General features: G+C 44.3%; 1 protein-coding gene across 8 annotated transcripts; it reads left to right on the top strand.

The window, feature by feature from the left end:
• The first annotated feature begins 92 nt into the window (after positions 1-92).
• Positions 93-11,480, top strand: Zfp420 (zinc finger protein 420). 8 transcript variants are annotated; one of them, XM_039093741.2, is made up of 5 exons: positions 93-512; positions 2,334-2,398; positions 7,159-7,285; positions 7,582-7,680; positions 9,330-11,480. In XM_039093741.2, exons 1-5 carry the CDS (start codon positions 389-391, stop codon positions 10,502-10,504), a joined length of 1,590 nt encoding a protein of 529 aa, XP_038949669.1. In that variant the 5' UTR covers positions 93-388; the 3' UTR covers positions 10,505-11,480. The 8 variants fall into 8 exon arrangements, with proteins under 8 accessions (XP_038949669.1, XP_006228809.1, XP_038949680.1 ...); XM_006228747.5 differs by having other exon boundaries at positions 107-512; positions 7,585-7,680; XM_039093752.2 differs by having other exon boundaries at positions 469-546.
• Positions 11,481-11,776: the final 296 nt, after the last annotated feature.

An 11,776-nucleotide genomic window follows, 5' to 3' on the forward strand; every position in this document is an offset into this window, starting at 1 on the left:
GGGAATCTGTCGTCATCCTGAATATTGCTACAGTGAGTTACAAGGCCCAGAAATATCCAGACTCAGGGTGTGGTATCTCAGAAATCATTTCAGCAACTTTGTTCCAGGAGACCAGTGCCACGCAGTTCCTTTTCTAGACTACATTTCCCAGAGACACATGCGACTCTACACAACTTCCGTCGCAAACCTACTCCAAAAAACATACAGTGATTCGGTGAGATTGGCCCCTAATGATGCAAGGGGCTCGTGCCCAGGGTGTCTGCCCTACGTATTGTGAGAGTTTCGATCCCAGTTTGTATCTCTGTCTAGGAATTTTCCGCACAAAATTCCAAATGCGGAGCCAGATCCTCGGCCTGCCTCAGGCCGTGCCCTGGCGGGAAATCCAACAATGGTTGCCATTTTCCCCGCCAGTTCCCATCGCAGACTACATTTCCCAGAAGCGCCCGCAATTTCTAGGCAGCCCCTTCTTTTGCCTGCGGGACCCTCATCGTCCGGGGACAGGAAAGTGTACGGTGAGCGTCCTAGGCCCTTTTTAAGGCTCCAAAGGTGCGGCCCTGGGGTCTGAAGGGAAAGACCAGTCAGTATCTGAGATGTCAGGTCAGTGGGAGCTAGTCTAGCCGGGTGAGCAGCAGTAAGGCTGTGGCTGTGTGTAAATGTGACCTTAAGTGACCCTAGGACTCCGTGAGTGCGTGGCTATGATTTTTTAGGGTTCTCTGGTGGGTGTGTCAATGACCTGTGAACATGCGCAGAGCTGTGTGTGTACGTATGCCCATTTTCTTTATTAGTATGTGGTTAATAACTTTGTGGCAGTACGGGTAAGTGCGATTGAGTCCCCGTGTGTTTGGACCTATTGCGTATAACAGTATAACTCTTGTGTATGAGAGATATATCAGGTAATCAGTAATTACGCTTACTGTTAATCTGAGAGGGGCAGTGTGTATGTTTGTATACTATGTGTACTGGGTGCCTGTAACTGAGGCTGTTTGAGTGTGATTATGTAACTTTATGTGGTACAATGAGCCTGGTTGAATGTAGCTGGTCTTTGCTACTTTGTGGGTTCCTCCCCCCACAAATAGATGGGGGGCGGGGGGCGCGGAGGGGAGGTCCTTGTATGTAATTTATTTCTTCTTGTTTCTTCTCTGAGCAACGACTAAGAAACCGTAACCAGATCCTCTGAACAACCAACAATCATCAATCCTGCTTGTCTGGACCCTAGCATTTATGTACCCTCTGAAAAGTTCTCAGAATTTTAAATGTCACACAATTGCAGGAACTATCTACAGCTGGCAAAACCGTGCCTCTGCTTGAGCAGGAGGTCAATCAGCTGCTTTGAGTACTTTGAGTAGCCCAGGATCCGCACACCTGGCATTAAAACAAAAACATACTCTTAGACTATTTCTATGGTTTTTGTTGTTTTTTTTTTTTTTTTTTTTTTTTTTTTTTTTTTTTTTTTTTGGTTCTTTTTTTCGGAGCTGGGGATTGAACCCAGGGCCTTGCGCTTCCTAGGCAAGCGCTCTACCACTGAGCTAAATCCCCAACCCCTCTATGGTTTTTTTTTAAAAGATTTATTTATTATATATCTGTACGCTGTAGCTGTCTTCAGACACGCCAGAATTGGACATCAGATCTCATTACAGATGGCTGTGAGCCACCATGTGGTTGCTGAGAATTGAACTCAGGACCTCTGGAAGAGCAGTCAGTACCCTTAACCATTGAGCCATCTCACCAGCCTTACTTCTGTGTATTTTAATGAAACCAAAATTTCAGAATTCTCACTATCATCGGAGGATGCATGTGAATGTCAAGCCGACAGTGTTTCTGTCTTAGCGACTGTTCTGTTCTGTTGAACGTGTGTAGTGTGTAATTCCAGGAGGACAAACGAGGTGATTTTGACTGTTGCGTGGCTCCGCAGTGAGTGTGCTGTTGTGGCCATTTGTAGCACAGTGGTTTGATGTGGTGTTGGATCCAAGGGTTCTATAAATGTGGATGTGGTTGCAGGATGGATGTGTGACTGTGAGTGTGCAACCATACATTATGCTATTGTTTGGGTAGAGCGTGCTTGTGGGAATCAATGTGGTTGCATGGTGGGTGATGGACAGCAGCTGTGGGTTTGTAGATTTGGCGTGCCTCTGACAGCCCGGGTGACTCCAGTTTTCTGTCCTAAGAGACCCCAGTGAGATGAGAACAGATTCCAGTATTGGACATAGGCTTCATTCCTTCTCTTGACTCTAGACATTATCATGACAACCTAGACTTCTCCCTGGGTGACAGGTATGATTCTAGGTGGCCCTTTATTAAAAAGGCTTAGGACTTCACGACTCTTTGTTCCCCAGCTCTGCCCCTCCAGAGGTACCCAGTGGAGAGAGGAGGAATGGCTGCGGACCATGCCAAACATAAGGTACACTGGGGTTTCTGTTGGGATGACCCACAAATACTGTATTTTCTGGCTATAGAAAGAGTGTGTTCTTATTTTTCTATTGTTATTTGGAGCTGGTAACAACTGGCTATCGGGATTTATAAATGTTGTATGTAAGGTGACCTTCCACTGCCTACACTTTGAATAAGAAATGTTGCTTTTTGCATAATAAAGAGCTGGTGTGGGAGCAAGAAGTAAGAGGGTGGGACTTCCAGGCAAGCCAAGTTACCCCAGGCGAAGGTGGAGCCCAAAGGTCTCCAGGACTGGTAGAAGCAGGTAGTGAGAAAGAACCACTTGGAGAGACAGAATTAAGGAGAGGTCAGGATAAGTTAGTAGCTGAGACACTGACCCAGCAAAACTTAACAACAGCTTTAAACTATGTAGATGTCACCATGTCTTAACACAGCCTCACAAGTGAGCTGGTTCTTCAAACCTCCATCCATGAGAATGGTGGGAAGCTCAAAAGACACACGCAGCCTGTGTTCTCCCTGACTTGCTTCAGTTTAATGGTCACGTGTTAATTTAGGCATTAGACAGCTCAGTTTTTGTTTCTTTCTAAATGCGTATCTATAACACGGTTATTTCAAAGAATTTGGGAAACAGGACCAAGTTAAATCTCTGCCACACAAAGATAGCCCCTGTTCCTTCACGTTATGGTCTAGGGTGGGGTCTTACAGCATCAGTCATTCGTATATTTGGACTGAAAACTGTGTGTGGCAGTTGGGTGGTTCGGCTGTTGTTTGCTTCCTTTTGACTTTTGAGACAGGCTGGTCTCAAACTCTGCATGTAGCTGAGGACGATCACATACTTCCAATTCCCCTGCCTGCACTTCCCGGAGCTGCAACTGCATGTATGTTCGTATAACACCACATACAAGCAGTGCTAGTGGAGGCCAGAAGACAGTGTGAGATTCACTGGAACTGAAGATACAGAAGGTTGCGAGCAGGAAGTACTCTTAACCACTGAGCCAGCACTTAGCCCCCATTTTGAGTTTTTTGTTTTTTTTGTTTTTTTTTAATTGGCTGTATTTAGCTCTGAAACAGGGCCTCAGTGTATAACCCAGGCTGACTCCAAGCTTTAAATCAGTGATTCTCAATCTTCCTAACGCTGCACCCCTTTGATACAGTTCTTCATGTCGTGGTGACCCCCCCAGCCATAAAATTATTTTGTTGGTACTTCATGAATGTAATTTCGCTACTGTTATGAATCATAATGTAAATATCTGATACGCACAATATTTGATTATCTAGAACCGCTGCTCTGGATTTTCCTGCTTCAGCCTCCTGGGTACTGAGTTACTGGAATAAGTCTCTGTGCCAAGTTCTGTACAAGGGTTTGAATCCTGCTTTTCTTTTAAAAATCCAAGCCAGGCAATGGTAGCACATACCTTTAACCCCAGCACTCAGGAGGTAGAGACAGATAGACCTCTCTGAGTTTGAGGCCAGCCTGGCCTACATAGTGAGTTCTAGGACAGTCAGGGCTACACAGCAAAAGCCTGTCTCAAAACAAACAACATCAGAACAGAATTTACTAGATGAGAATCAGACTGATTTCTGGGAGTTTAAGGCTAGCTTGGTCTATGTTGAGGACTATATACTGAAACTCTTTTGTCTAAAAAAAAAAAAAAAAACTAGGGTTGCCTTATCATAAATAACAAGAAACCTTATGCCTACACTTCATACTGTACAAAACCATCCCTCCAACATGTACCGATTTACAATATGGTTTTTACAAGTTAGATTTTCATCAGTGCTTCATAAAAATTATCACTGTGTCTTCTAATCTTCGATTCTTTGGTATTGCAATGTGGGGTGAATCTAATAAGAAAGTAATAGGTGATGATTCAGAACAATAACACAGGGTAGGGATGTGCTTCAGGTGGTACAGTGCTTACCTAGTTTATACGAGACCCTGGGTTCAAGTCTCCAGCACCAAGGCTCCACAGAGGTGCAGTCCTATAATTCCAGTACTTGAGAGGTAGAGGCAGAAAGACTAGAAGTTCAAGGCCATGCTTGGCTACATGGTGAACTTAAGGCCATCACACACACATGAGATCCTATCTAAAAAAACAGGTCTGGCAAGACGGCTCAGCAAATAGTGTGCCTGCTGCCAAGCCTGACAGCATGGGTTCAAGCCCTGTGACCTACGTGTTGGAATGAGAAAACTAGCACTCTCACACTCTGGCCTCCATTCGTGCACAATTGAAAACATTGATTTTAGAAGTATAAGACGGGACTGGAGAGATGGCTCAACAGTTTAGAGCACTGACTGCTCTTCCAGAGGTCCTGAGTTCAATTCCCAGCAACCACATGGTGGCTCACAGCCATCTGTAATGGGATCTGATGCCCTCTTATGTGTCTGAGGACAGCAACAGTGTACCCATGTACATGAATAAGTAAATAAATCTTTTTTTTTTTTTTTTTTTGGTTCTTTTTTTCGGAGCTGGGGACCGAACCCAGGGCCTTGCGCTTCCTAGGTAAGCGCTCTACCACTGAGCTAAATCCTCAGCCCCAGTAAATAAATCTTTTAAGAATGCACACATTCGGGGTTGGGGATTTAGCTCAGCGGTAGAGCACTTGCCTAGCAAGCGCAAGGCCCTGGGTTCGGTCCCCAGCTCCGAAAAAAAAAAAAAAGAATGCACACATTCATTTAAGCTGAGGCAGCACTCCAGAACTCCTGTTCTTCTCTGTTGCTCTCTCTCTCTCCCCCAAGGAGAATGTTTATTTATTTTGTCTTCTGTATCCATAGATTAGTCTTGCTTATACTATATTTTATATAAACGGAATCACAAAATGTCTACCTTCTTTTGTTTTCTTTTGCTGGATATATTTCACATTTCTTGAAGGCGTTATTTAATAGTTTATGGTATAAATGGTGTGAGAGTCGCCCGTGTGGCTGTATGTAGTTAAGAGTTGTTTATTACCTTTGGTCTCTAACTTCTCATTGTAAGAAGTCAGTTGAGGTGGCACCTGTAATCTCAGGACTCAGGAGGCTAAGACAGCAGGAGTGTAAGACTACAGAATGAGGGCCAAGCCAGCGCTCACTGTGTTCAAGACCCCATGTGGCACAGCTTATGTCGTCATCATCATTTGAGTTGTTTTCAGTGTTAGGCCATGTGAACAGGACATTCTTTGTCTTTCAGTGCACATATGCAATGTGTGGTTCTTGTTTTATGTAAATCCCTAGTACATAAATTGCTGGCCCATAAGTTACACATGCATTCCACTTGATGCTGACTTCCCAACATGGTTTTATCGATCTGCGGTTCCAGCTGCAGTGCCTAAGACTGCATATCGAGACAGGTGCTTCCCTAGAGATAAAGGGAATAGTTTATAAGAAAATAGCTGGACAAGATGGTGCCTGCCTCAATCCTAGCACTTAGGATGCAGAAGCAGACAATCTCTATGAGTTCAAGGCCAGCCTGCTCTCCATAACAAGTTCCCGGCCCACCAAGGCTACTTACTGTGATCCTGTTTCAAGTGTAACAATAAAGGATAGTAATATTTGTTCCAGTTGTCAGTCACCAGAGTTCTAACAGGAAAGTATCAGTGTTCATCTGACTGCTTTAAGCATTCGTGATAAGACCAGTGTAGTTTCTAGGGTACTTTGCTCCTTACCCAGTCTTACTCTCTCAGAACCTTCCCTCGCTCCAGAACAGCCTTGACTACGATGGCCATATCCTACAGCACTTGAAACCATGGCTGAGGTAACTGACGTGTCTTACCTGACGCTCCATTATCCCTTCCATATGAGATGGGTACAGTTGTGAATACTGTGGCCCGGACATTCAGGTGCTGACTTTGTGGCTGATGAGGAGCCCTGCCAGGTTCTGGTCCTGTTGACTCTCTAGCCAGCTAATCCTCCATCATCCCTCAGTGCCCCTCATTTTTGAGCAACATTGGTATTTTCATTCAGCAAATGACTGATCATCTCTTCCTGGCCTTTTCCCAGGCACCGTAGTGGAGAGGAGAAATGTGCTCGGAAAGTAAGCTGGAGTGGTAGAATAAACTTGTCCTGCCTGGGCTGTGATCTGATGAGGCGGCAAGGATTCACTTAGCTGGAGAGACACACGGGGAAGCCAAAGTCATGTCTACAAACTAGCAGTTTCCAGTGATAGAGGATGGGAGGCGGGGGTGGTAGTTTCTAATGTTGAAAGATTTGCTAGCTTATGAGGCTTTGAGAATCTTAGGTACAGATCTCTGAGGCTCGAATGGCATTTATGAAACAAGTTGAAGTCCAATAGGAAATGTGGGTGATGCTGTTTTCTGTGAACCTTTCGTTGTATTTATTTCAGATAGGGATGAGAATGATAATCTGATAATGGGTGATTCTAATAAGTTTGACCAGTGTGTATAAGCTGTTGAGATTGTACAGTCAGAAATCCAAACATTTGGCCACCAGAAAAATAATTTGTATTAATAAGAAGTAGATTCTTGCGTTGGCATTGACCAGGGCATTATCAGGTGCTCTATGCGGGAGCTAACTCCCCAGTTCTGTGCAACCTGGGCTGAGAGCTCAACTCCAAATCAGTCCTCCTGCCTTACCCTCCCTGGTGCTGGGATTACAGTCGTGCAGCACCATGCCTGGCTCTGTGTCCTGTTTCTGGATGAACAGACATCCAGAGGTGCTAGGCCTTGGTGACATCAGTCATGCAATGGCTCATTCGCTCAGCTGACAACTGGAGCACCGAGGTTTTGGAAGTGCCTTTTGTGTTGTACATCTGGGCGTGTTTATTGTTTCAGAAACAGGTGGCGTTCAGCGACGTGTCTCTGGACTTCTCTCAGGAGGAGTGGGCGTGCCTGGGCCCTGCGCAGAGGGCCCTGTACAAAGATGTGATGCTGGAGAACTACAGCCACCTGCTCTCAGTGGGTAAGGGCTCCTGGACCAACAGCGCAGCCGCCTCGGGAGCGCCTGCTGCTTCCTCAAGGAACTGCTCAGCTGCCTTTCAAGTTTGCCACCTGAATTCCTGCTCCTTGGTTGCAAATCAGTGGTATCAGCTGGGCTGGAAAAGAAGCCTGGGAAACAGGTTCAGTTCCGTCCAGTGGGCGTGGCTGACGCTTCTTCCTCGTCCTTGGCTGTTCCTGTCTTGGCATCTCTTGCTTGGTGATCGAGGGATTGCATCTGTTTCCCACAGCATAACTAAGTTCCGTATCTTTTCTTGTAAGCAGGACTTCACATTCCCAAGCCTCAGGTGATCTCTTTATTGGAGCAAGGCAAAGAGCCCTGGATGGTTGGTAAAGAGCTTACGAGAGGCCTGTGCTCGGGTAAGTGAGAGAGAAGCACTGAGCAGAGCGGTGCCCACAGGGACGACTCACTGGTGACCCAGGAAACTGCACCTCTCCCATGTTACCTTGTTTTAAAGGTTATTTGTTTATCTTATGTATACAATGCTCTGTTGGCATGTACACCTGCAGGCCAGAAGATGGCATCAGATGCCGTTGTAGATGGTTGTGAGCCACCACGTGTTTGCTAGGAATTGAACTCAGGACCTCTAGAAGAGCAGCCAGTGCTCTTAACCTCTGAGCCATCTCTCCAGCCCCTCGGTGGTTATTTTGTAAGCCTCTGCCAAAAACCTAGGTCTAAGTGAGAAAAGCAAATTCTTTTTTTATAAAAAAAAGCATATTTTTTTGTTTGTTTCATTTATTTTTTTATGGCATGGATTGAGTGTTTGGGGGTCAAAGGACAACTGTAAGAGTTCGTTCTCTCTGTGCATGGTGTTGGTCCTGAGGATCAGACACAGGTCATCAAGTTTGGTTTGGTTTTGTCATAGGTACGATTGTATAACTGGCTTCTCTGTCTTACCTTCTCTCCTCCATCCAGAAGTCAGATACCTAAAATCCCAACCTTCTAAGAACCTGATTCAAGACTAAAGCTTTTTTCTCTCTTTTAAAGATGTGTTGTTTTGTATTGATGGGCCTGAGTGTGTGTGGCATGTGCACCACCAGTTGTGGACTGGTGCCCATGGTCAGAAGACTTCATAAAACCCTCTGGAACTAGAGTCCCGGGTGTTTGTAAGCAGCTCTGTGGGCACTGGGAACTAAACCAAAGTCCTTTGCAGTAGCAGCCCACATTCTTACCCACTGGGCCATCTTTCCAGAACCAATCCTGAGGCTCTTGAAGGAAGGCCTATGGTGAATTGCCTCGGTATCAGTGCAAATACACTGCTGTCATTCGGAGAGTCCCAAGGTTCTTTGAAGTCCCACGGCAGGAAACCAGGACAGAGATGAGTGTGGCAGTGTGTGCTTATAATCCTAGCACTGGAGAGCCACTAGAGAGCCTGGGGAAAGATAATCCAGAGATCAAATCAAGGCAGAGCTATGCAATAAGACCTTGTCTCAGGAGACATTCCTTTAGTCCTTGCTCTTGGGAGGCAAAGGATCTCTTGAATTCAAGGCCAATCAGGGCTACATAGTGAGACCCTGTCTCAAAACATCAACAACAACAACAACAACAAAAAAAAAAAAAAAAAAAAAGAAGAGAAGACTAAATACATTATTTGTTTTATTTTTTTTTCGTGTCTTGTGCCCAAACTATTCTGACCTACATCCATATTTAAGAAGCATTGTTGGCAGCTCATGCCTTTAACCCAGTCTGAGGAGGCAGAGGCGGGCTGATCCCTAGGAGTTTGAGGCCAGCCTGGTCTATAGATCAAGTTCCGGGATAGCCAGGGCTACACAGAGAAACCCTGTCTCCAAAACAAGACAGTGCTTGTACGTCCACCGTGGTCTCCTCTGTTTCCATGCACATCTTGTTAATTGACCTGTGCTCTTTGTCCTTTTCCATTTTCGATCTCTGTAATAGCCTGTGTCATTTCCTTACAAGACAGTATATTCATTTCCTTTTTTCATTCCCAAATGAAAGTTTAGTTTTTTCAAATAAGAGTAGAAAAGAATATTTGCTACTTTTCTTTCAGCTCTGGAGTCAATGTGCGAAAGCAAGTTATTATCTCTAAAGAAGGAAGTTTATGAACTAGAATCCTGCCAGAGGGAGTTCATGAGGCTTACAAAGCAAGGCCTGGACTACCCCGGTTTCAGAGATGTCTTGGAATGTGGAAGCCAGCTTCAAAATGGACATGGAAGCCAAGAACCACTGGCCCGTGAGTACATGCCCACGTTTGTTCAGCAGACTTTCCTGACCCTACATCAGATCATTAATGACGAGAAACCCTATGAATGTAAGAAATGTAGAAAGGTCTTTACCCAGAACTCACAATTTATTCAACATCAGAGAATTCATATTGGTGAAAAGTCTTACGAATGTAAGGAGTGTGGGAAATTCTTCAGTTGTGGGTCACATGTTACTCGGCATCTGAAAATTCACACTGGTGAAAAGCCCTTTGAATGCAAAGACTGCGGGAAGGCCTTCAGTTGTAGCTCATACCTTTCTCAGCATCAGAGAATACATACCGGTAAGAAACCTTATGAATGCAAGGACTGCGGGAAAGCCTTTAGCTACTGCTCAAATCTCATCGACCATCAAAGAATTCACACCGGTGAGAAGCCATATGCGTGCAAAGTGTGTGGGAAAGCTTTTACAAAGAGCTCGCAGCTTTTCCAGCATGTGCGAGTTCATACAGGTGAGAAACCTTATGAATGTAAGGAATGTGGCAAAGCCTTTACCCAGAGCTCAAAGCTTGTTCAGCACCAGAGAATCCATACTGGGGAGAAACCCTATGAGTGCAAGGAATGTGGGAAGGCCTTCAGTAGTGGCTCAGCCCTTACAAATCATCAGAGAATCCACACTGGGGAGAAGCCCTATGAGTGCAAGGACTGTGGGAAGGCCTTCACCCAGAGCTCACAACTTCGGCAACATCAAAGAATCCATGCTGGCGAGAAACCTTTTGAATGCCTTGAATGTGGGAAGGCCTTCACTCAGAACTCACAGCTTTTTCAACATCAGAGAGTCCACTCAGATGAAAAACCATACGAATGTAATAAATGCGGAAAGGCCTTTAATAAATGCTCAAACCTTACTCGGCATCTGAGAACTCACCGTGACGACAAGCCCTGTAGCTGTAATGAATGTGGGAAGACGTTTAGTAATGAGTCAGAACTTATTCGCCATCAGGAAGTTCACTCTAATGAATGATAAAATTCAAGCTGGAGAGGTGCTCTCTGACATTGCTGACTAGGTATTTACATTTTCATCTGAATTTTCTGACTATAGGTTATGAGTTCCAGGCCTACATGTACTGTCTCATCCCACACCAATGCTCCTTGCGTGGAGGTCTGCCTTCCTGTTTATGTTTGCTCATATTCGTAGGTCTGTCTTTTGTTGTCCAGGCTGTTCCTGGTGCCTGTGCTCACAGCACAGTGTTTTAACTGTGTACGCGTTACTCAGTTAAGTCCCTCATGGAGCTCCAGGGTTGGATCTGAGGCGCTGCCGGCCGTACTGCTGTGTCCCATGAGCTTGTTTTTACTTTTTTTTATTATAAGTGAGGAAAAAGAGAAAAGTAGGAATTCTGAAGCTCAGACATGAGGATGAACTGTGATTGTATTGATTATAGATGACGACTATCAAATTGGTAGAACCAGTTTTGCTGAATGTGTGGTTATGGTATCCGTGTTCTTCCTTCGTCTGCTTTTATCATGCTAAAAAATCATCTTTGTAATTGCCTTTACAGCAGATACAGATTCTAATTTTAAAGATTTACTTAATAACTTTTAAATGACTATTTTTCATGTTATGGTTGCTTCTGAATTTTTGCATTTATAAAAGCTGTCTCCATTAATATGACTCCACACTTACATTTGGATGTCTGATGTTTTGTTTCTCTTAAAATGAGACCATTTAATGCTGAATTTACTTTCTCCTTGTATGCTATTTTGTTTACCTTTTCATTGACCCGATCCTAATGTCATACCAGAAAGGTAATTACAGTTAGGAAAGTCTTATTTTCCTGATTTTTTTCTTATATGTTACCAGTGTATTTCCTCTTTTACATATTTAATCATATGTGTGTATTGGTTTGCTGTAAGAACTCAGTGAACTCAAATAGAACTTATAGATCTGTTCCTAGCATACAGCATGGGTTTAATAAAATATTTCTCTGTTGTCATTTGTATACTCAGTTTCCTAATTTTCTTTATGAGTGGAAAGGGTGTTTGGGGTGGGGGTGCCGGAGATGGAAACGAGGGCTTTGTGTGTGATAGACAAGCACTGTCCCTGAGCTGTTGTCCAGCCCTCACTGGTGAATTCTGAGCTAGTGTTTACTGCTAACCAGCTTCAGGAAAATTCCTTTTAACTGTCACATACCATTATCAAAACTGGAGGCTTTGTGATGGAAAAGAAATAATTATGAAATAAAGCCTTCCATCTACTGCTTATTGAATTACAAGTGGGTAAGGGCATTGTGGATAG

The sequence above is a fragment of the Rattus norvegicus genome, chromosome 1 (genome assembly GCF_036323735.1).
Source record: "Rattus norvegicus strain BN/NHsdMcwi chromosome 1, GRCr8, whole genome shotgun sequence".
NCBI classification, from domain to species: domain Eukaryota; kingdom Metazoa; phylum Chordata; class Mammalia; order Rodentia; family Muridae; genus Rattus; species Rattus norvegicus.